A 23,237-nucleotide genomic window follows, 5' to 3' on the forward strand; every position below is an offset into this window, starting at 1 on the left:
TAAACACTGCAGGATGTATACCTGTGAGGCTACCCTGTACGTACACATATAATTCCTACCCTAACCTGCTCTAACAAAAAAACCAACAATGAAAAATTACAAACTCTTGTCTTCAATTTATTTAAAAATGGTTTCAGTGCTCAAAAAGGATTTTGAGAAAATCTTTGTCTCATTCTTATTAGTAATTTTCCCTCTCCATTATTTACCAAATAGTCTAAAACCTTCCTTTTTACCTTTTATCCTTACACTTATAGTTTATTTGATGTCCTCTAACTTAAAGAATCTCCGTGTCATGCCTAACAAGGAAGTCAGATATTGTATACATATAATAGTTATTTATGGCATCGTTTAATAGACAGCTTTCCGCGGATATTAAATTAAAGAATTATAGGTTTAAAACCATTATTGTTAGCCTTGAGGGGATAAAGGCCTGTGTGCCAAAAAAGTGTACTAATTTTATGACTTTTATTTTAATAATTGTGGAAATACGATATTATACAGCATGACCCTCGAAAAAGTATTTTTAAGCATCTGCAGCCCATATTTCTCAATGAATTATCAAAAAATGTATATGTCCTTGTTCTCTGTAGATTTCCACAAAAGTAGATATAAAAATATTTTTTTACATCAATTAACAGTTGAGATTTTTAGAGCCAAAGTTTTGAAAAAGTGGCTGAGGAAAAAGTAACTTTTCAAGAAAAATGTTTTTTTTAAAGTGAAATGACGTGTTTTCCTCATAATTTCAATACTTTTTATAAAACTTATATAAAGATGTTTCCAAGAAATATATTTCATGCTGAAAGCACTTTTTTCACTTGCTCTAAAAGGCATTTTTAGATTAGTGTAAATTGCAAAAACACCCTTACAGAAAGAAATCCTATAAAAACAAGGATGACAACATCCATAAAAGCGAAGCACTGAAACGGTAGGACAAACGGACATTAATACTTGTATAGTGTCTGAACTGAATAATCAGAATATAAAAGTATAAGATTCGAAGCAAAATTGTAAGTAAATTTGTTGAAAAACTGCTTGATACAGGATAATGTTTATGGACATACTTACATCTTTAGGGCTTGATTATAGAGTTGCTTCGCTTAAAATATTGTTCTTTGTTGTTCCAGGAATCAATATACCAAATATCAGATCAAACGGATAATTAGATCATATAAAAATTTGTTGTTAAAAAAGTAGAAAAATCAACATGTTTAAAATGGACGTACGGACATTCTGGTAATGATTATAGAGTTGCTACGCTTTCTAAATCGTACCTAACTATTACAGGAATTACCATGCAAAATTTGAAATCGATAGAACAATTCTAACATGCCTAAATTAACGAAAAAAAAGCTATTTAAAAAAGTAAAAAATCAACATGTTTAAAATGGACGTACGGACATTTTGGTAATGATTATAGAGTTGCTACGCTTTCTAAATCGTACCTAACTACTACAGAAATCACCATGCAAAGTTTGAAATCGATAGGACAATTCTAACATGCTTAAATTAACGAGTAAAAGCTAACTATCTCGGACGGACGGACGGACGGACGTACGGACGGACGTACGGACGGACGGACGGACCAACCCTAATTATAGAAAAGCTTCGCTTTTAAAAAGTAGCAAATTGAAAGTTTACATAAACAGAAATCAAACACTTTTTATTTTATCAAAATAAGTTAAAAAACCAAAAAGTTACAGCTACAAACTTTTATTAAACATTTAACAATTTAAATGATTTTTATGTGTCTTAATTTGATGAGTGGGCGTGAATTTATTGCTAAAGGTGGCGCTAATCCCTCCGGTAATGAGCATAAATTGGGGAGGGGTTTATTTAAGGTCATATTAATAAGTGGGAGATATTATAAGATTTGAGGGAAAATGGTTATAAGAAAAATGTATTCAGTAAAATTTGAAAAGTAGTTTTTTATATGTAAAAATAACGTTTTTAATGCAATAAATAATATATCAATTGTAAACTTGCTCTTCTTTCTTATTTGTTTTTTAACTGGTTGATAAAAAGTAATATACTAATAAAAAAATAAGAAATATTTAGCAATATGCAGTTTACCAAGCACTTTTTCCAAACTTTGGCTTTAAAAATCTCGGCTGTTAATTGATGTAAAAAAAATATTTTGATATCCTTTGATGTAGAAAATTATAGAGAACAAGTACATATGAATCTTTTAATATTTTATTGAGAAATATAGGCTGCAGATGCTTAAAAATACTTTTTCGAGGGTCATGCTGTACATATTTTTTCAGTATGGTTGGGAACCGGTTTTAATCCAGCGGATATTTATCGGTTTTGAAGCTATACTGTAAATGTGAAGAAAGATACTGAAATTGTCTAGCAAGTGTGAAAAAGAATTGGAATGTGAAACAGCAAAAAACCAGCTTATACCAGTAAAAAAATTTATTTGGGAAAAAAATCAAGAAACCTATACATGTTTTTCTGCTGTCGTTGGGGGGCATACATCGTAAAATTGACGAACTCTCCGTTTGCCCCCCAAATATTATTTTAGATTTATTTCGCTTGTTGGTTATACCTTATTCCTGGCATAAAAAAACAGCTTATACCAACAACAAAATTAATTTGAAAGAAAATCACGGAACCTATACATGTCGTTGGGGGGCAACTTTTGGTGTGATGGACGACCTTTGAATCTGCCCTCAAATATTGTTTATATTCATTTCGCTTGTTGGCTTTACCTCATGCAAAATGAACAATTTTCTCTTGTAGTTCTTCTTTAGTCGGTATTAAGATCTTACATGACACAAAGAAAAAAACATTCAACTACTTTACAAGGATGACAACATCCATAAAAGCGAAGTACTGAAACGTAGGACAAACGGACATTGACACTTGTATAGTGTCTGAACTGAATAATCAGAATATAAAAGTATAAGAGTCGAAGTAAAATTGTAAGTAAATTTGTTTAAAAACTGCTTGATACAGGATAATGTTTATGGACATACTTACATTTTTAGGACTTGATTATAGAGTTGCTTGCTTAAATATTGTATTTTGATGTCCCAGGAATCAATATACCAAAAATCAGATAAAACGGATGGTAGATCACATAAAAATAACCTGAATAACCTTTAGAGAAGGAGTTTATCATGTATAATAGCTTAATTTGTTGTAACTAGATCGACCAGAAATTTCTTTATGGAATGAATATCAAATATTGTTTTCTAATAACACTTTAATTGGATATTCTTTTTCTTTATGTTATAACTGTTAATAGGAGACAATTAAAACTTTAGCTTTTTAACAGAAAGGGGGTATTTTCATTTTTCAGGGAGGGAATTATAAAGAGCCCAAGATTAAGATATACATTCTTTAAAGGGTTTGCTTAAAACATTTTTTAAAAACTTGAACGGTCCATACAAATAGAAGTGTCCAATCTTTTCCACCAATAATTTATATCTACCTAAGGAATAATTAAAAGTTAAATTATTCTCCATTGTCTTATTCCTTTAAAAAATCTCTAACACTTTGAGCTACAATCGTATACAGAAATTTTGCTACATTGTATGAAACTTTTGTAAATCTAAATCTAATCTTTTGAATTGTCAAGATAAATAGCCATCTCAATCTTACAGTCTGTAAACACAATCACGGAGGGGGGGAACATTGGGTTGTTTATTACAAGAGTCCCCAAAGTTTTATAAAATATATTGAATTCTCAAGAAAATAACCATCTAAATCTTACAGTCTGTAAACACTAAACAGGGAGGTAGGGGACATTAGGCTATTTATTACACTAGTACCCAAAGTTTTATAAAATCTATTGAATTCTTAAGTTAAATAACCATCTCAATCTTACAGTCTGTAAACACAATCACGGAGGGAGGGGACAATGGGCTGTTTATTACACTAGTACCCAAAGTTTTATAAAATCTATTGAATTCTCAAGATAAATAGCCATCTCAATCTTACAGTCTGTAAACACAATCACGGAGGGAGGGGACAATGGGCTGTTTATTACACTAGTACCCAAAGTTTTATAAAATCTATTGAATTCTCAAGATAAATAGCCATCTCAATCTTACAGTCTGTAAACACAATCACGGAGGGGGGGAACATTGGGTTGTTTATTACAAGAGTCCCCAAAGTTTTATAAAATATATTGAATTCTCAAGAAAATAACCATCTAAATCTTACAGTCTGTAAACACTAAACAGGGAGGTAGGGGACATTAGGCTATTTATTACACTAGTACCCAAAGTTTTATAAAATCTATTGAATTCTTAAGTTAAATAACCATCTCAATCTTACAGTCTGTAAACACAATCACGGAGGGAGGGGACAATGGGCTGTTTATTACACTAGTACCCAAAGTTTTATAAAATCTATTGAATTCTCAAGATAAATAGCCATCTCAATCTTACAGTCTGTAAACACAATCACGGAGGGGGGGAACATTGGGTTGTTTATTACAAGAGTCCCCAAAGTTTTATAAAATATATTGAATTCTCAAGAAAATAACCATCTAAATCTTACAGTCTGTAAACACTAAACAGGGAGGTAGGGGACATTAGGCTATTTATTACACTAGTACCCAAAGTTTTATAAAATCTATTGAATTCTTAAGTTAAATAACCATCTCAATCTTACAGTCTGTAAACACAATCACGGAGGGAGGGGACAATGGGCTGTTTATTACACTAGTACCCAAAGTTTTATAAAATCTATTGAATTCTCAAGATAAATAGCCATCTCAATCTTACAGTCTGTAAACACAATCACGGAGGGAGGGGACAATGGGCTGTTTATTACACTAGTACCCAAAGTTTTATAAAATCTATTGAATTCTCAAGATAAATAGCCATCTCAATCTTACAGTCTGTAAACACAATCACGGAGGGGGGGAACATTGGGTTGTTTATTACAAGAGTCCCCAAAGTTTTATAAAATATATTGAATTCTCAAGAAAATAACCATCTAAATCTTACAGTCTGTAAACACTAAACAGGGAGGTAGGGGACATTAGGCTATTTATTACACTAGTACCCAAAGTTTTATAAAATCTATTGAATTCTTAAGTTAAATAACCATCTCAATCTTACAGTCTGTAAACACAATCACGGAGGGAGGGGACAATGGGCTGTTTATTACACTAGTACCCAAAGTTTTATAAAATCTATTGAATTCTCAAGATAAATAGCCATCTCAATCTTACAGTCTGTAAACACAATCACGGAGGGGGGGAACATTGGGTTGTTTATTACAAGAGTCCCCAAAGTTTTATAAAATATATTGAATTCTCAAGAAAATAACCATCTAAATCTTACAGTCTGTAAACACTAAACAGGGAGGTAGGGGACATTAGGCTATTTATTACACTAGTACCCAAAGTTTTATAAAATCTATTGAATTCTTAAGTTAAATAACCATCTCAATCTTACAGTCTGTAAACACAATCACGGAGGGAGGGGACAATGGGCTGTTTATTACACTAGTACCCAAAGTTTTATAAAATCTATTGAATTCTCAAGATAAATAGCCATCTCAATCTTACAGTCTGTAAACACAATCACGGAGGGAGGGGACAATGGGCTGTTTATTACACTAGTACCCAAAGTTTTATAAAATCTATTGAATTCTCAAGAAAAAAGACATCTCAATCTTACAGTCTGTAAACACAATCACGGAGGGATGGGACAATGGGCTGTTTATTACACTAGTACCCAAAGTTTTTTTTATAAAATCTATTAAATTGTCAAGATAAATAACCCTCTAAATATAACAGTCTGTAAACACAATCACGGAGGGGACATTGAGCTTTTTATTACAAGAGTCCCCAAAGTTTTATAAAACCTTTTAAATTGTCAAAATATATATCTCAGGGATCTAAACGGATACGGCAATAGCTAATAAATCTATGTACATCCTCAATGATGACACTCAAAATTTTCCCTTCTGTAGATTTAGATTGCAATTAGTGGTTGATACAATTTGACACTAAACCTAATGAACTAACCAATCCAAATACAATAAAATACAGTTGTTAAGCCAACTAATAAGAAATCACTAATATAAAACTTTGGAAACTAGTGTAAACAGCCCATTGTCCCCTCCACCCCTGTATATTTCTATACATATATCAGCCAAATTTCAACTGATATAGCTTTATTCTATTTTTTGAAATGCTATGTTTCCGTCAGTCAGTCCGTCACTTTCCAGGTACAACAAAGACCATTGCGTGTATTGCCCTTCTAGGCAGCGTTGCGGAGCCGTTTGATTTTGGTGCGGCTCCAGCTCCAGCTCCGGCTCCGACCTAAAATCAAGAAAAAACTCGACATATTTTTTTCCCACGTCTATTTTTTACTTTTGAAGGTTTTAAAAGTTCAATTTTTGATAAAACTGGACTTGAAAAACTTAATTGGGGCATTTGCACATGACAAAACAGAGTTACCAAATTATAATTTATAAAAAATCTCTTTATTTATCTAGTCCAGAGCCGGAGCCGTTTTTTAACGAAAATTACGGCTCCGGCTTCAGCAAAATATGGCGGGTCCACGGCTCCCGGCTCCGGCTCCGCAACACTGGATGAAAGAATTGTTAGTTACTCTCTCGACCAGTCCTTCCAATCCAAAGGCACTTTCAAGCTAACTTCTGTTTTAAACCTGGCCAAATTATTTAATTTGTAATTTATGTAGAAATCTTTTTCCATACCTATAAATTACAAGATTGAAATATTAAGTTTTAAAATACAAATCTTTTTTAAGAGGGGGGAGGGGCAGACATTCCACCAGCATTTTGAAGAAAAACACACACCTCTTGGAAGGACGTTTAAGCTTATTTTATAGTTTTAAAAGAATAATATTTTGATCATGGCGATCATTTTAAACCAACATTCAAAACCTAATACATAGGTTTCTGTGTATAAATGACAGAGGCCTCCTCTGAAAATCTGTTTTTATCCCTCTAGGTTTAATAGGAGATGTTATAACAGGGCCGTAATAGGGCCCGACTGCTAAAAGGAACTTATAATCAGAAAAATATATATTATTAAATTGAACAAAAAAAATGTAGGAAACAAACTTTATTGAAGAGAAAAGGTGTATAATAATAATAATAAAAATCATCAATAGTAATAAAATCACAGTTATATATATTTTGGTGCTAAACACTTAATTTATCTACAGGGTGTTTCAATAGAAACGTTTTTTTTCAAATCTTAATTATGCATAGAAAATATAACAATTATATAAAATGCTTTATATATTTGGAAAACCTATTTTGGGACATTTATGTTTCAAATATTTGAAAAAAAATTTTCAATAAATCATGCCTTAAAAACCGGTTTTTCCAAGGGCCTTATTTTTGAAGATTTAGGGATTTCAGGTTGTGGAAAAAATGTTCACATTTTTAAAATTCAAATTGTGCGGCTTGTATTAATAGTAGAAAAACGCCATGCATATCGTTAGAATTGTCATAAACTCTATTTTTTGGAAATATAAGTGCCATTTTTGTGCTATTTGTAGTTTAGGAGCTACATTGAAAATTGTGAGAAAGGTTGAAAAGTTTTAAGTAAGTTGGAACATTTTATCACGTAGCTCCTAAACTACAAATAGCACAAAAATGGCACTTATATTTCCAAAAAATAGAGTTTATGACAATTCCAACGATATGCATAACGTTTTTCTACTATTAATACAAGCCGCGCAATTTGAATTTTAAAAATGTGAACATTTTTTCCACAATCTATAAATCTGTAAATCTTCAAAAATAAGGTCTTTGGAAAAACCGGTTTTTAAGGCATAGTTTGTTGAAAAAATAATTTTTAAATTTTTGAAACATAAATGTCCCAGAATAGGTTTTCCAAATATATAAAGCATTTTATATAATGTTTTTACTTTCTATGCATAATTAAGATTTTAAAAAAACGTTTCTATTGAAACACCCTGTATATTTAAAATAATGTAAGAGAGATTTTATGAAAATTTACCCCATATAAATATTTTTTATGAACGAAGGCGAAAAAATCCAATCAAATTACATTTAAATTACAAAATAGCTCAAAAAAACAAGTAATTTTTTACTGACTTAAAACTTTAATGTCTTTAATGAACCAATCAATTAATTTTAAGTATTTTGGTTAAAATAAAAAAAATTCTGATTTTTTTTTACAAAGTTATCTATCTCTCTTTTATTAAATAAAAACTGCATAACTTAATAATCAGGTAGGTTTATATAACAATTATTTGGCACTGCATAAATCAGACATGTTAGAAAGGGGGTAATTTTTTTCATGTAAATTGTTTATTCAAATGCTCTTATTTAGTCAAGCTGTTCTTAATTATGACCTAATTTATAATGAGCTTTTGGTCATAATTAAGAACAGACTTAATGAAAGCATTTAACTGCATCCCAACACACACCTTTAGGGAATTACGTGAAAAAAATGACCAACTTAATATACTTAAGGTATATTTACACAAATAGGTTTTAATAAAAACACTCACAGACTAAAAACACTAATTTTTTACATATGTACAATTTGTTTTGAAAACAATAACTTATTTTAATTAAACTTTGTTAGAAAGAGATTTACCAAAAGAAAATTGATAATCAATGAAGGTATCACAAAAAAAAATCAAAAAGATTAACAGTTTTGATTGCTTTAAGTTGAAATTTTTAAAGTTTCTTAATTAATATGGAATAATTATTTGTCGCATCATATTCTGGACAGCTTTCCGCAGATATTAAAATTAAAAACCAGCTTTGTTAGCCCCGAGGGGCCGAAGGCCCGGAATAACAAATATATTGTTAATTTTATGATTTTTATTTTAATTTTCGTGGTAAATTGTCTGTAAAACGATGCTATACATGATTTATCAGTTTTGTTGGCCCCAAGCTGCCAAGGGAACGGGCTAATAAAACTGGTATTAATTTTATAATTTTTTTTTATTATTTGTGGAAAATTGTTTGTAATATAATACCATACATGATTTTTTAGTATAGCTGAGAACCAGTTTAAATCCAGAGGATATTAAATGGCTTTGAAGCCATAATGGAAAAAAGTTTCTTAATATTCAATCACAGAATTTTAGAGAACAAAAAGCAATATAATAATTAACCAACTAAATAAATAGATCACTAGTTAAAAGCATAATAAATAACATCAAACTAAAATATGTACATTTACCATTTAAAAAAGGTTTCAAAAATTTTAATAAAATTTGTATCGTTTGGGCAGTAATTGTTTTCAATCTTGCATAGATGAAATATTTTGGTCTGTATTCCTAATTGGACCATTTTTATAATATCATGTTGCGGATTTTTCAGATTTGCATAGATGAAATTGTTATAAATATCACTATAGTTAACTCATTTTCAGGGATCTAAAGGGATTAGACAATGACCGACAAATTGAAGTACATCCCCAATGATAATACACAAAATTACCCCTTCTGTAGATTATAATTGGCTGAAACGTTTGAATCCTAACGAATCAACCAATAAAAATTTACTAAAGTCCCCAAAGTTGTTAAGACAACGAATAAGAAAACGTTATTATAAAACTTTGAGGAGTAGTGTAATAAACAGCCCATTGTCCTCTCTCTCTCTCTGACTTATTTAGCATGTCTTGAAATTTATTTTTGTTCAATTAAAGTCAATATTTGTTATCAGTGTTGCATGCTAACATGTGTGGGACTATTAGCATCATCGGGAGTATGGGGCAGTGATATCCAGGTGGCTGTGTCTCTAGAATAGGACCTGTACACCTGTCTGTAGATCTGACCGTCCACAGGACCCTCGTATGTCTGACTGGTGCCGGTTCTGGTGAATTGTCGGTCACCACCTCCGCTATTGGGTGGCCGGGAGGGAGCTGTGTTCGGCCGTGGAGAACCACTGAAAATTTGGAAAAATAATTTTAAAATCAAAATGATTAACGAAATTTAGTTTTTATATAATGCATAACAAGTCTGTAACTAATTTATAATTATAAAAGAAATATTTGTCTTCGGTTCATAAAATTAAAATTATCTTCACTCTTTCAGTTATTACAATTTTTTTGGAATTTTTTTCAACTAATGTTATTAGCCTGTTGTAGCATATTTCATATAAATTTTGTCACAAGATGACTATTGAAGATAAAACCTAACTAAACTTGCCTCGTAAGGGCGGGATTCTCCTACCATGTTTATTTGATCACTAAGAGAATTTAGAGCATCATCCGCTTGTAATGGGATGCGATACTCACCCAAGAATATTAGGTTAAGTAAAATCTAACAGACAACCAACCCTTTGATTGTACGACCTTTGTCTGAGAAGTCCTAACTGTGAATGGTAATGTGTTGTGCCTGTTTAAGGGCAAAAGTATTTCCCCTACTTTTACTAATTATATCGCGCACCTGACATAGCAGCAGTAGGAACCATTTTGACGTCTTTAGTTAGGACGCAGTGTTGGGCCGAGATTCGAACATATCACTTCCCCGACAATGAGCAGATGCGCAATAAAAACCTACCTAAACTCCGGTGTATCAGAATTCTGATCAGGAGGAAAGACTTCCTGATACAGGGGAGAGATGGACGAGGTGGTGGGGGAAGGAAACTCCAGGCTGCTCTGGTTCTGTTTGTACTTGTTGGGGGAGGGTGAGCTGATTATGGAGGGGGTGCCCGACCCTGCTGTAGAACCATTCTTTATGGCTTTCCTTCCCGTGGTCTGATGCTATGTCTAAAAGAGAAAAACAAACAAATAATTGTGTGTCTAAAATAAGAATGGATGTAGAATATACTTGGATATTATATTGTCATAAATTTAGATTGCTAACTCGTTTATTGGTCTGTTTGTTCATCCAGTAGAAGGAGAGAGTAGTGGGTTAAGGGGATGAAAGTAAGAGTCGTTATCTTAGCCCGCTGCGAGTTTCACTTTATTAGATGAATATAATAATCTGGTGTAAGATCCAAGTAATTATAAATCCATTGTCTAAAATATGAAATTCACTCTGTGCTATCAAAATAAATAAGTTAAAGATAAGATTAACACCACTAAACAACAACTCTACTAACTATTTTTTTAAATTTGAGAACTTTGCTATAAAAATTCAATTCCATATAAAGAAATTCGTTGAATGCAATTTTAGGGATATAATAAATAAAAACAAATCAATTCCTGTCTATAAGGCTTTCAAAGATGTGTGCAAATCTTAAAACTCTTTTATTCAAAGTACAAATACAAATAATGTCAATTTTACCCTTTGTATGTAGAGATAATTTCATTTGTATAGCATCAAACCCATTCCTAAAGTCTAAAAGACACAAATTGAAACCCTTATATTCAATCAAATAAAATTAGTTACTTCTATCTTTCAAGATAAATTATAATAAAAATACCTGTACTAGTATAGACATAGCTTAATATGAAATTCTTAAATAAATATTTTTTTGACAAACGGACAAAGTGAGCTATACAGAAGATTATAAAATTGCACTAAATCATAAAAATCATGAAACCTTTCTGAATAAATTTTAAATGTCTAATGGTGCATTACCGACAAACCATCAGAAAAAGTGAATTATATACTGAATGCTTATTGAGACAATAACAGACTGGCGGAAGTTATGTTATAGACAAAGTGTATTATAGAGTAGTTTCGCTAATAAAAAAAAGAGTAGTTACCTTATTTGATTTGAAGGTAGATAGAGTTGTGGTGGGATATGAATATATATCTGGATAGTCATTGCTTAAACCTAAAACAATTAATATAATAAGTATAGATGTATAGCTCAGACCTCAGACTTGAGGTGAATTATTAAAAAAATTTGCCCCATTAATCTTTTAGTGGGGCAAAATTGTTTTCGTGATTTTGGTGGATTTTTCACGAAAACAATTTTGCCCCACTAAGCGATTAGTGGGGCAATTTTTTTTTAGAATCCACCTCTGAACTCTGTTTTTGAGACCTTTTTGTCTGCTAAAAAATTGTTTTATGCTCTTTTGTGGCGACATGGTTGTGTTAATATTTACGACACTGTTGGCTGATATTCAAAGACCCTATTGAAAGTTGGCACAGGGTACAGGAGGTGGGGACATAAAGTTACTTAAACCCTTTCCCCTCTATTGTTTTACTCTAATCCTAAAACATTTATTTCATAAGTGTATCAGCAATATCACTTTAACAATATATAGGACAAAATATGAAAATTCTTCTAAAAAACATTTCTATATAATTATTTATCTGCAGGGATCCAAGTGGATAAGACAATGGTCAATATATCTAAATATATACTCAATGATGATACACAAAAGTATCCCGTTCTTTAGATTACAATAATTAATTGACACGTTTGGACACTTAACTTAATGAACGAACCAATCAAAATTCAATAACAGACCCCAAAGTTGTTAGACCGACAAATAAAGAAAAGTTATTATAAAACTTTGGGAACTAGTATAATGAACAGCTCAATGTCCCCTCCCTCCCTGATTATTATTCTGACCTTGGTGGTAGAAGGAAGAAATTATATCTTTATGATATAAGAAATGAAAAGATATTACAGAAAGAAAATGTAATATGTATTATGTTTCATATTGAATTAGCATACCATTACATACACAATTATAATAAATGGATGAAAATAGTATTTACTTTTTTTTAACTTCTTTATATTCATCTATTTTTAACCTATGTATAAATGAAATAGAGGATGGATGGATATAATAATCAATTAGACATTTTAATTGTTATTGAATAGATTAATGGATTACTTTTGGATAGATGGTTAGATAGATAAATTGTTGGATGCATACATAGCAGAAGGGGTAAATACATATAAAATATTATCAGTGGGTGTTTCTACCTATCTCTCTGTATATCTATAAACTTAAATGTTAGAAGGTTTATCTACCTATCTGCCTGTATATATTCTATCTATATATGTATCTGAATGATAATCTCTATTAGAAATAAGATTGCTGGAACCATTTATTATCCTTAAATTGTGAGGAGGTCTGTCAACCTATTTATCTGTATCTATCTAATATTTCTATACCTTAATGTTAGAAGTTGTATCTACCTATCAGTCTTATCTATGTATGTACCTGAATGATCTCTATTAGCAATAAGCTTGCTGGAACCATTCTGTATCCTGACAATTTCAGGAGGTGTGTCTACCCATCTGCCTGTGTATCTTTCTATCTATCATTATACCATATGTTAGGAGGTGTATCTACCTATCAGTCTTCATATCTATCTATGCATGTACCTGAATGATGATCTCTATTAGCTATAAGCTTGCTGGAACCATTCTGTATCCTGACTATGTCAGGTGGAGTGTAGGAGTGAAGGTTTTCTGTGCTAACACTCTCAACTTGCCCAACAAGGTCCATTTGGGTCGTCATTTGCATTACATTCTGAAAAAAATAAAATCATATGTAAATCCAGTTCATCAATTCAATAATTCTTATTATTTTCTGAGTAAATGACATAATTTAAGGTATTTAAATGACTTTCTAATTTACTAATTGTATCACTTGTATGATTACAAAATTATTTTATTCTATATACCAATCTATCATTCTTTTAGCTTATCTACCTATCTATCTATACCTGTCCAATAAGATCCATCTTCAACTTGTTGATAGGATGATCAGTAACAGGATGACTTTCCTCTAGTTCTCCAATCTCATCTATAGTTTCACTGATACTCACAACAGACCTTAAAATATGAATCAAAATGAAACTAAAATTGTTGATAAAAAAAAGTTTTCCAATTTTAAGTTACTTTAATCTTGGGATGTTTGTGTTAAATGTAGCAATATAAAATAGGTTTTTGGGAACAATAAAGTGAAAAAAGCAAGAATCTTTAGAGATAAGACAATAGAAGATAAAATTAATGTAAATCCCCAATGGTGATAAACAAAAGCTACCCTCCTATAGAAAAAAAACTATTGGTTGCAAAGTTGTAACACTACTAATTTGATTAATCAAATTTTATTAAATTGAATAAAAGTAGCCTAAGTTTTTGGGCCAAAATTACAATATAGATAGATAAAATTGTGACGTACCTTCTGCTGTCTAATGTAGTTTTTCTGCTCAAAGTGCTTGTCATATTGTCATCAACCTAAATTGGAAATTATTTAAAAGTATTAATAAGGCTTTAAGAATAAACTAATGTAAGCAAGGATTTATATTTTACATTTATTGCAATAATATAAACTGAGGTTTAAATTCAATTTCAAATCTTCTTTTGGAAGGGGTTAAACACCTGTAAATCCCCATCCCAAATTACCTTGTCCCGAATCTCAATTGGTTCTATGAAAATCAACCAATTGTGTCGGGAATATTAACACAGCCAAGTAGCAGAAAACAATTTGCTAGCAGTCCTTGGAAAATGGGGGCAGGCAGTAATCTGTTTATACATCTACTAGCGGCTGCGCCCCTAGCATCTAGTGGCTCTATATCTAAGAAATATGGAGGGGCAGTAAAATAGTTTAAAACCTACCTACCCGTACTTTTTATAAATTATAAAATAGCCTAAAACAATCCCGAGACCTATAAGAAGCTTCACTGTAAAGGAGGACTATATCGGTTCAGCGGTTAGCGAGATCCTTCGCTACAAACTAAGTATAGTTGTGTTTAAATTTTCATTAGTTTACTAAAACATGCTCACCGCATCAATTAAATCCATGGAAGACGAGGTCTTCTTTTTGAGTATAGATTTTCTTCTTGGTGAATTATAATTGGCCTTGACAGGATCTAGCACTGTTTCATAGGTCTGCCCGGCATTCTCCCAGTTAGTGTATCCCCGTTTCATTCGCTCCATCACCTTAAAAAAATACCAATGTAATTAAAGCTATATCAGCGGTTTAACTCAAGGTGACTAGTTCAGCACAAAAACCCTCCCACTCTTATTTTGAAATAAAAAAGGAGGGAGGGGGGGGGGCTGGAGGTTAGGTTTTAGTTTGCTTCTTTATTATTTTAGGTCAGGTTAGGTTATATTCGGTATCGGGTAGCCTCGCAGGGTTAGGACTCCCCGCAAGGTCATGGCTAACACAGATTAAACATATGAAAAAACTACACCCTCCTAGAAGTAAGGAAGAAGATAAAACTGTATGATTTTCTTAAAATTTTCTAAATTTTTTTTTAATTTCTTCCACATTCTTCAAAGACCAAAACAAAGCTGACCTGTGTATCCATGAGACATCGGGTTCCAAGTGTGATACAGCCCAATGAGAAACTGAAAAAACAGGTTTTATTTCAAAAATATTACTTTGAATAAATATTAACCTTTTATCACTATGTCTTTGAAATAGATTAACATACGCTGGATTAAAACCGGTTTTCAGCTAGACTGAAAAATCATGTATAGCATCATATTACAGATAATTTCCCAAGAATACTAAAATAGTCATTTGTTTGTTATCCCGGGCCTTCGGTAACCTCTGGGCTAACAAAACTGGTTTTAATCTCATAATATTTAATTTTAATATCTGCGGAAAGCTGTCTATAACACGATGCGTTAAATATCTATTATTGATACTTTATTGAGTTATCTACTGATACTTGATTTTATAAAAGTACTTTACTTTAATTTTTTCATGTCTTATAGTAATATTTATTAAAAACCTTGTATAATTGATCTTTTCCCATTATATGTTTTAAAATCTAAGCTATAATCTCTATGAAATGGTGTTTTAAAAGTGTGCCATTAAGTTTTGGCATAACTTTCAAGTTTAGTGTTTCCTCAAAACTTTTATAAATATATCCTGTTTCAATTTTTAGTGTTTTAATAATGTTGCATAATAAGAAATAGCAAAGCTATGTTAAACTTTGTAATTCAAGTTTCTTTGTATGTAATTTTAAGATTTTTTCATTGTCGCGTTGTAAGACGAAAAAGAGTTATGCAGTACTTCAAACTTTCTTAGATAAAAAGTAGTACGAATGGTTACGGACCCAACATTTAAAATCCTCAGATCATAAAAAACTCTTACTCAAGGCATATGACTTTTAAAGAAGATAACATAAGATAATACGTTATAATATGAGTTATATTAATTTCATAGATAAATAGCTATTGCGCCCATAGCAAGAAGGGGCTGTGTTTTGAAAAAGGGTAAGCAGTTGGCAAAAAAAAAACAGTCTTAAGGCCTAAATCGTTTTATCAGATAATGAACCATGTTGGGATCTTAGGAAAGTTTTCTAAATACGTTATAGTATAGGATAGGCAATTTTATCAAATTTTGCTATTTTCTACAACTATTTTTTTTATTTGTTTAGAGTAAATGATCTAAAACTTAAAACAACAGAAAAGCGCAGAGTGCAAAAACTAAGATAAACTCAGAATCTATTGCTGAATATTAATATTTAGATTTATTTTTATCTGGCTAAATATGCAGAGAGAGAGAGGGGATAAGGGCTGTTTATTACGCTAGTCCCCAAAGTTTTATAATAATATTTTCTAATTAACAACTTTGGAGACTTTAAACTTTGATTGGTTGATTATTAAGTTTAGTGTCCAAACGTTTCAACCAGTAATTGCAATCTACAGAAGATGGAATTTTCTGTATCAATTTTGTGGATGTACATAAATTTATCAGCTATTGTCTTATCCCTTTGATCCCTGCGCTAAATATTTAGGCTAGAATATCATGTGCATTAGTGCATGGGTGTGAAAGATAAAAAAAATACCAAATATTTAGTTTGATCCAATAAAAAAATTGTGAAGAGTGGCGTTTTGACATAGGGGTGTAAAGAAAGGTGTAGACACTCTTTACATCTAACTTTTGAACGCTCAATCTATCTATTTTAAATTTAAAATCAAAGACGCCTCTAGAGGCAAGGGGCTTAGATACATGTAGTAAAGTGTATATTGAGTGTGTATAAAAGATCTAAATTGAAGTATTTCAACCATCAGCATGTCTCAAGCCTCGGGCTATTCTATCAAGCTGGAATATAAAAATAATAGACAAAACAAATAGAGTCATCAAATTCATTATAGGCAATTATATAAAGTTTTAGTATTTTCTACTTAAAAAAACTTAGGTTAGGTAACGTTTAAAGGAAATCCAAATGAATAAAACGTTGTCCTTGTTTTGTTCCTACTCTAAATTGTAATGAACCAACACTTTCGAACTGTATATATAATTAGTTCATATTGTTAGTAAAAAAACAATATGGTAACTCTTTTCTAACTCTATTGTCTATTATAAAAAGGTAAAACGCAAAACATTGCACTTTTAGCCTCATTTCATACCTCATACATAGAAGGAATAAATAGGTTTGCTGAAAAAAAGATTATTTCAAAGATATCAGCATAAGACCTTTCAAACCTTTAGGTTTCTAAAGCCACGCCTTTTTACATTTTCTATATTATGTAAAGGGATAAGACAATTGCCGAAAAAATAATGTACATCCCAAATAATTTTACACAAAGTTACTACTTCTGAAAATTACAATCAGTAGTTATAACAATCAACTTAATGAACCAACCAATAAAAATTAATTAAAAATCACAAAAGTTCTTAAACAATCGAATAAGAAAACGTTATCATAAAACTTTTGGGACTTGTTTATTAAACAGCCCAATGTCCCTTCCCTACCTGCATTAACGTGATTTGACAATAAAGTAACTAATCTTAAATCATAATTCGTATAAAACGCGATAAGTTTTCAATTATTACGCATTAAAATTCCCCATAAACTTTAAATCTGATGTAATATTTGGCTTATATTACTTTTTTTCCTTTTATATATATAAAGAAGATATATGAAAATTTGTAAGGCAAATAAACTATAAAGAGTTTATGGGAAATAGATAAAAATTTTACAGCTGGCTGAAGAAAACTTTAAGAATCGTTGACCCCCACCCACCCACCCAGGGATCTAGAGGGATAAGACAATGGTTGATATATTGATGTACATCCAAAATGATGATGCACAAAATTACCATTTAATTCTGTAGATTAAGATTAGTGGTTAAAACATTCGGACACTCAACTTAATAAAACAACAAATCAAAATTCAACCAAAGTCCTCAAGGTTGTCAAGTCAAGGAACAAGAAAACCTTATTGGAAAAATTTGGGGCATAGTGTAATAAACAGCCAAATGTCTCGTCCCTGCCTCCCACCACAACTCATTTCATTTAAAATCTGTCTAAAAGTTTGCCTCTTGATTTAATAAGTTGAGAAACAAGAATGGCAGCAGTCAAAGTAACGAAACAAAAATACGTAGAACAATGGAAAAAAGGATATCTATTTACTCCTAGAATGGATATAGGATATGCGTCGATATATTGACAAAGGAAAATATGTCGTCAATTAAGTTTGCTAGTACGTACCTCATTTATTGGTCAGTTTAATAATCAAGTAGGAGGGGAGGAGATGGGGGTAAATGTAGTATTTTAGACAACATTTGTGTACATTATAAATTATACATTATTCAAAATAATGTTTAAAATTCAAAGATTCACGAACTTTTTCCGAAAATTAAATTGCAAACAAAAGTTTAAGTAAAAACATATGCCCTGTTAGGTTTGACTTAACTCTTCTGATTAACTATAGAGAGAAATCAAGGGTTAGGACGATTAATTGATAGACACAGGATAAATTACGATAAACAAAATTATTTATTCTTTGTATAAAACTATTGCTTGAAAAGTAAAGTTTCATAAGATATTACACCAAAAATAAAACAAATTGTTTATAAAAACATTGGGTACTAGTAAATTTCCAGTCCATTGTCCCCTCCCTCCCTGATGATATCTCACCTTATCGCTAGATAGACAATCAGCAATGCCTGAGATTGGAAATACACATGTAGAACTCCTAAATAATAATAACATTTTTTTAATATTCAATATGAAAGAGCAGGGATCTAAAGTGATAAGACGATGTCTCAAAAATTAGTGGTTGAAAAGTTTGAACACTTAATTTAAAGAACAAACTAAACAAAATTAAAAAAAAATCTTAAAGTTGTTGAGTCGACGAATAAGAAAGCGTTATTATAAAACTTTGGGGACTTATGTATTAAACAGTCCAATGTCCCCTCTCTCCCGGCCTGACAGCCACTAGTGTTACTTGCTGCACATGAACATGTGAGAAGAATTGTATGAATCAATACACAGATTGATATTACCTTGTTATAGATAAGATGCTCTACTATTATTCTTACCTACTGCACATGAATAGACAGACGGACATACCCTAGTTATAGAGCAGCTTTGCTGCTAAAATTCTTACCTGCTGCACATGAACTTGTGAGAAGAATTGTCTGAATCAATACACTGTATCTTGTTTTTCTCATCGTCCTAAAATTATAAATTGTTTATTAAATAAAAATTATTTGAATTACTTAATAACTACAATAAGAGGCGAGATAGGTTTCTAATTGCTCTAGGAATCTTAAGAAATTAGACATTGGACAATAACATTATTGGTTTGAAATAAAACAAACAAAATTCAATGAAAGAACAAAAAGTTTTTGAGCCAACTAATAAGAAAATGCTCTAATAAAACTTTGGATACCTGTGTAATTTACAATACAATGGCCCATCCCTCCCTGAATTAAATACATACAGTTAACTTTTAGAGCTTTATATTAACAGAGAAGGGAAAACCCATTTCTAAAAAGAAAAATGAAAAAAAGTTGTGGTACTCTCTCCCAAAACAGTTATAAACATTCCCAGGACCTATGACAAACTACATTGTAAAGGAGAACCATTTCGATCCAGCGGTTAGGAAGATACTTCGGTACAAAGAGACAGATAGACACCCTGTTACTTTTACAAAAGTATTACACTTTACTTATTAGATCATGTAAAGCCTACATTTCAAAAAGAAAATCTTCCAAATAACCAATAGCTTTATTATTAAATATTTTCCCTATTGTTTTACTTGCATATAGAATGAGATAAGTCTATATACGATCATCAGACCGTATTATTAATTACTGATAAGCTAACAATAACAAGTTTAATAATATACAAAGGATGGAGAAAAACGCTAATGAAAGTGTGTTGAATATTATCTGATATCTAATAATACAAAGTAGCTTGATGTCTGTCTGTCTGTCTGTCCGTCTGTCTATCCGTCCGTCCGTCCCTTAAGATCTCGGTAACCACTGAACCGATCGAATTCTACTCTTCAGGGTATATACCTATTGGTCCTGTGGTGGTTTTAAGCTTTTTTCTTGGGGGGTAAGACACCCCAACCCCCCCCCAAAAAAAAATTTAACCCCCCCCAAATTTATTTATTTTTTATTTTTTAATTTTTTAAAAATTATCTCATGAGGAAAAGCCTCTGGAGGCTAGGTGCGATGCCACTAGTTTGACTATATTGTATTATCCTCAAAATAATAAGTTTGATTTTTTGGACTTTTAGAAAAAACTACAATTTATAACATAAAATTTAAATAATGAAGCAACTTTTTACTACTACAAAAGGAATAATTTGTGTATCATCATTAGGGATGGACATCAATTTATCTGCCATTGTCTTATCCCTTTAGATCCCTCACTAGTGAAAGTGTATATGTTGATTAATGTCTGAGATATGACTGCATTGTTGTTTTATCCTAATGGTCGGATATGTATAATAGCTTTTTTACCCCTCGTCATACAAAACAACGAAAAGAATTATTTTGTAAAAGTATAACCTTTAGTCTACATTTATTACTAACTGCTACGCCTTAAGAGGCATTTACGAGTACTTAAGTTGAGGGAGAATTAAAAAGTTTTAAAAAATCTTTGGGGGGCAGGGGAAGTCTTTTTTTTACGGGCAAATTATCTTTGAGAAGGGGAGGTATCCCTTCTCAAAATCGTTATATAAGAAGCTTCACTGTAAAGGAGAACAATATCAACTCAATGGTTAGCGAGACCCTATGTTAAAGACAGACATAAAGACATCAGTTGGTTAGATATTTCAGCTTTAGAGTTTCTCCTTTTTAAAAACACATTTAAGATTGGTATAGGTTTTGTGATATTTTTTTTCGAATTAATTTCGTTATTGGCATAAACTGAAATCAATGTGTTTCTGTATACTATTTTCTTTGGCATATTTTTTTGTTTAAATGTAAAGCCATATTTTTTTACCATTCATCTACTAGTTATATATGTGTATATTCTTCCTTAAGTATTATTGTTGGTAAAGCAAATAACAAATATATATTTATTTTGTAGTTTTCAACTGTTTTTGTCTAAAAATGCCTTTTTTAGTTGTTTTTGTGTCTTTTCTTACTGGTGGACACAGATTATTAATGATTGTTGATTTTTATGAAAAACATAAAATATATCATTATAATAAAGTAACAGGACGTCTGTCAGTTTGTCTGTACCAAATGATCTCGCTAACCGCTGAACCGATCGGGTTCTCTTTTACAGGGTAGCTTCTCATCCTGGTCCTGGGGAGGTTTATAACTATTGTGGGGGAGGGTACCACCATCCTCCTAAGAGAAATCGCCCTTAGAAACCCCCCCCCCCAAAAAAAAAAAAATTGCTTTAATTTTCTAAACTAAAAATAAAAATGAAGGGCGTCACCACCCCCCCCCTTACAAAAAAATCCCCTCCCCCCCAAAAAATTAGGTTTTTCTTAAATCTAAAATAAAATATATAATAAAATAAATGGTTATTAAATCTAGAGGCCTCTAGGGGCGTAGCCGCTAGTCCTTATATAAAAAGTAACAGGATATTCGTGTATGTATGTTAATAGTTAAAGAGTATATTGTATAATCCAGAGAAAGGAGGGGGACATTGGACTGTAAATTATTATGATACCCAAAGTTTTATAAACACAATCTGTCAAATCTTTGAGTACTTTATCAAATCTTAAAAATTAAAATGTCCAAACTTTTCAACTAATCCACATATGGGTAGTTTTATTTGTCATCATTGGAGCTTTCAAAACATTTATTTGTTCATTTTCTTTTACCTAGTTATGATATTGATATCTCCAAAGTATTTAAATTTATATTTCATTTTACTCCTGTAAAGAAGAATGTAAGAATGTAAGGTTAGCGAACACAGAGAGTGAAATAAATATCTACCATAAATTTCAGCCGTCTATCTTCAAAGCAGCCAGGAAAAGAAAAACATTTCCCCCCATAAAATGACAAATAAAGTGAATTATAGAGTAGCTTCGCAACTAAAATATAAGAAAAAATATGATAAATAACATTCAAGTTCAGTAGACTCATTATCCGGTGTGGATAATTAGATTATCTTTATGCCCTTTCGCTTACAAAACGACGGACGGACGGACAAACACAGTTAGTCATAGAGTGGCTTCGCTACTAAACAGTAAAAGAAAAATATGATAAATAACGTTCAAGTTCAGTAGACTCATTATCCGGTGTGGATAATTAGATTATCTTTATGCCCTTTTGCTTACAACACGACGGACGGACGGACAAACACAGTTAGTCACAGAGTAGCTTCGTTACTGAATAGTAAAAGAAATATATGATAAATAACGTTCAAGTTCAGTAGACTCATTATCCGGTGTAGATAATTAGATTATCTTTATGCCCTTTTGCTTACAACAACTATTTATGCGTATGCATGTTTATTGCTTCTTTGTTCTACAATATCTATATAAAAGATAATATTATGCAGCCTTGAAAAATTATTTACATCAAAAAGCAGAAAAAAAATAAAATAAATTTTAAATAAAATAAAATGAAATAATCAGTTTTTTTTCCACCCTGTTTAATCTAAAGGGATATTACAATTCATGATAAATTTATGTAGATCCAATAGGGATAAATAAAATTTCATCTTCTGTAAATTAAAATCATTAATTGAAAAATTTTGACACTTCTTTTTTTGGAACACACCAACCAATAATATTACTAATTAATAATTTAAATTTGGGCCAACAAATAAGATATTGTGATTATGAAACTATGGGTACCTTTGCAGTTTATTATGTTTTCTCCCTCCATTAGTTAAAGGGGAAACCACTGACAAAAAAAACTTACTTTGCCCGGCTGAAAACTGAACCCGACATTGGTCTTGTTCCGGATTCCTAAAACATATTTACAAATTAATTATAAACATATTATTAAATAAAGTTCAATAAAGTAAAGTTAGTGTTTATGAACAAATTGCCAATAAATGGTTACATAGTAACAACCAGATGTTTCGAAATTAAGCAACATATTCATTTTTATCTTAAATAAAATGACATAAATATACGTATTAAATATATTCACTAAAGTAGTTTCACTACTTATACTAAGATTAGTTGAAAAAGACATGTTAAATTTTTAGTTATTACCTGGCTAAT

The 23,237-nt window shown here is 31.2% G+C and overlaps 1 protein-coding gene across 1 annotated transcript; it reads right to left on the minus strand.

Annotated features, from left to right (window-relative positions):
• Positions 1-10,559: 10,559 nt before the first annotated feature.
• LOC145332000 (uncharacterized) lies at positions 10,560-22,972 on the minus strand. The gene is made up of 10 exons (XM_080176907.1): positions 22,930-22,972; positions 19,197-19,264; positions 18,725-18,782; positions 15,144-15,195; positions 14,629-14,784; positions 14,024-14,079; positions 13,566-13,674; positions 13,222-13,369; positions 11,639-11,709; positions 10,560-10,693 (listed from the first exon to the last, which is right to left on the minus strand). Exons 1-10 carry the CDS (start codon positions 22,956-22,958, stop codon positions 10,688-10,690), a joined length of 753 nt encoding a protein of 250 aa, XP_080033033.1. The 5' UTR covers positions 22,959-22,972; the 3' UTR covers positions 10,560-10,687.
• Between the last annotated feature and the right edge of the window lie 265 nt (positions 22,973-23,237).

Source organism: Acartia tonsa, chromosome 1 (assembly GCF_053477335.1).
Source record: "Acartia tonsa isolate MP-2025a chromosome 1, ASM5347733v1, whole genome shotgun sequence".
In the NCBI taxonomy this organism is placed as follows: domain Eukaryota; kingdom Metazoa; phylum Arthropoda; class Copepoda; order Calanoida; family Acartiidae; genus Acartia; species Acartia tonsa.

Bases quoted from the DNA above. Each gene is read 5' to 3' on its own strand.
- LOC145332000 (XM_080176907.1), bottom strand. From the start codon at position 22,958: ATGTCGGGTTCAGTTTTCAGCCGGGCAAA. The intron at 15,196-18,724 runs GTGAGATATCAT...CTGTTTTTTCAG, and splicing joins ATTGTCTATCTAGCGATAAG to TTTCTCATTGGGCTGTATCA. The intron at 11,710-13,221 runs GTACATGCATAG...TAATTGTTTTAG, and splicing joins TAATAGAGATCATCATTCAG to GTTTAAGCAATGACTATCCA.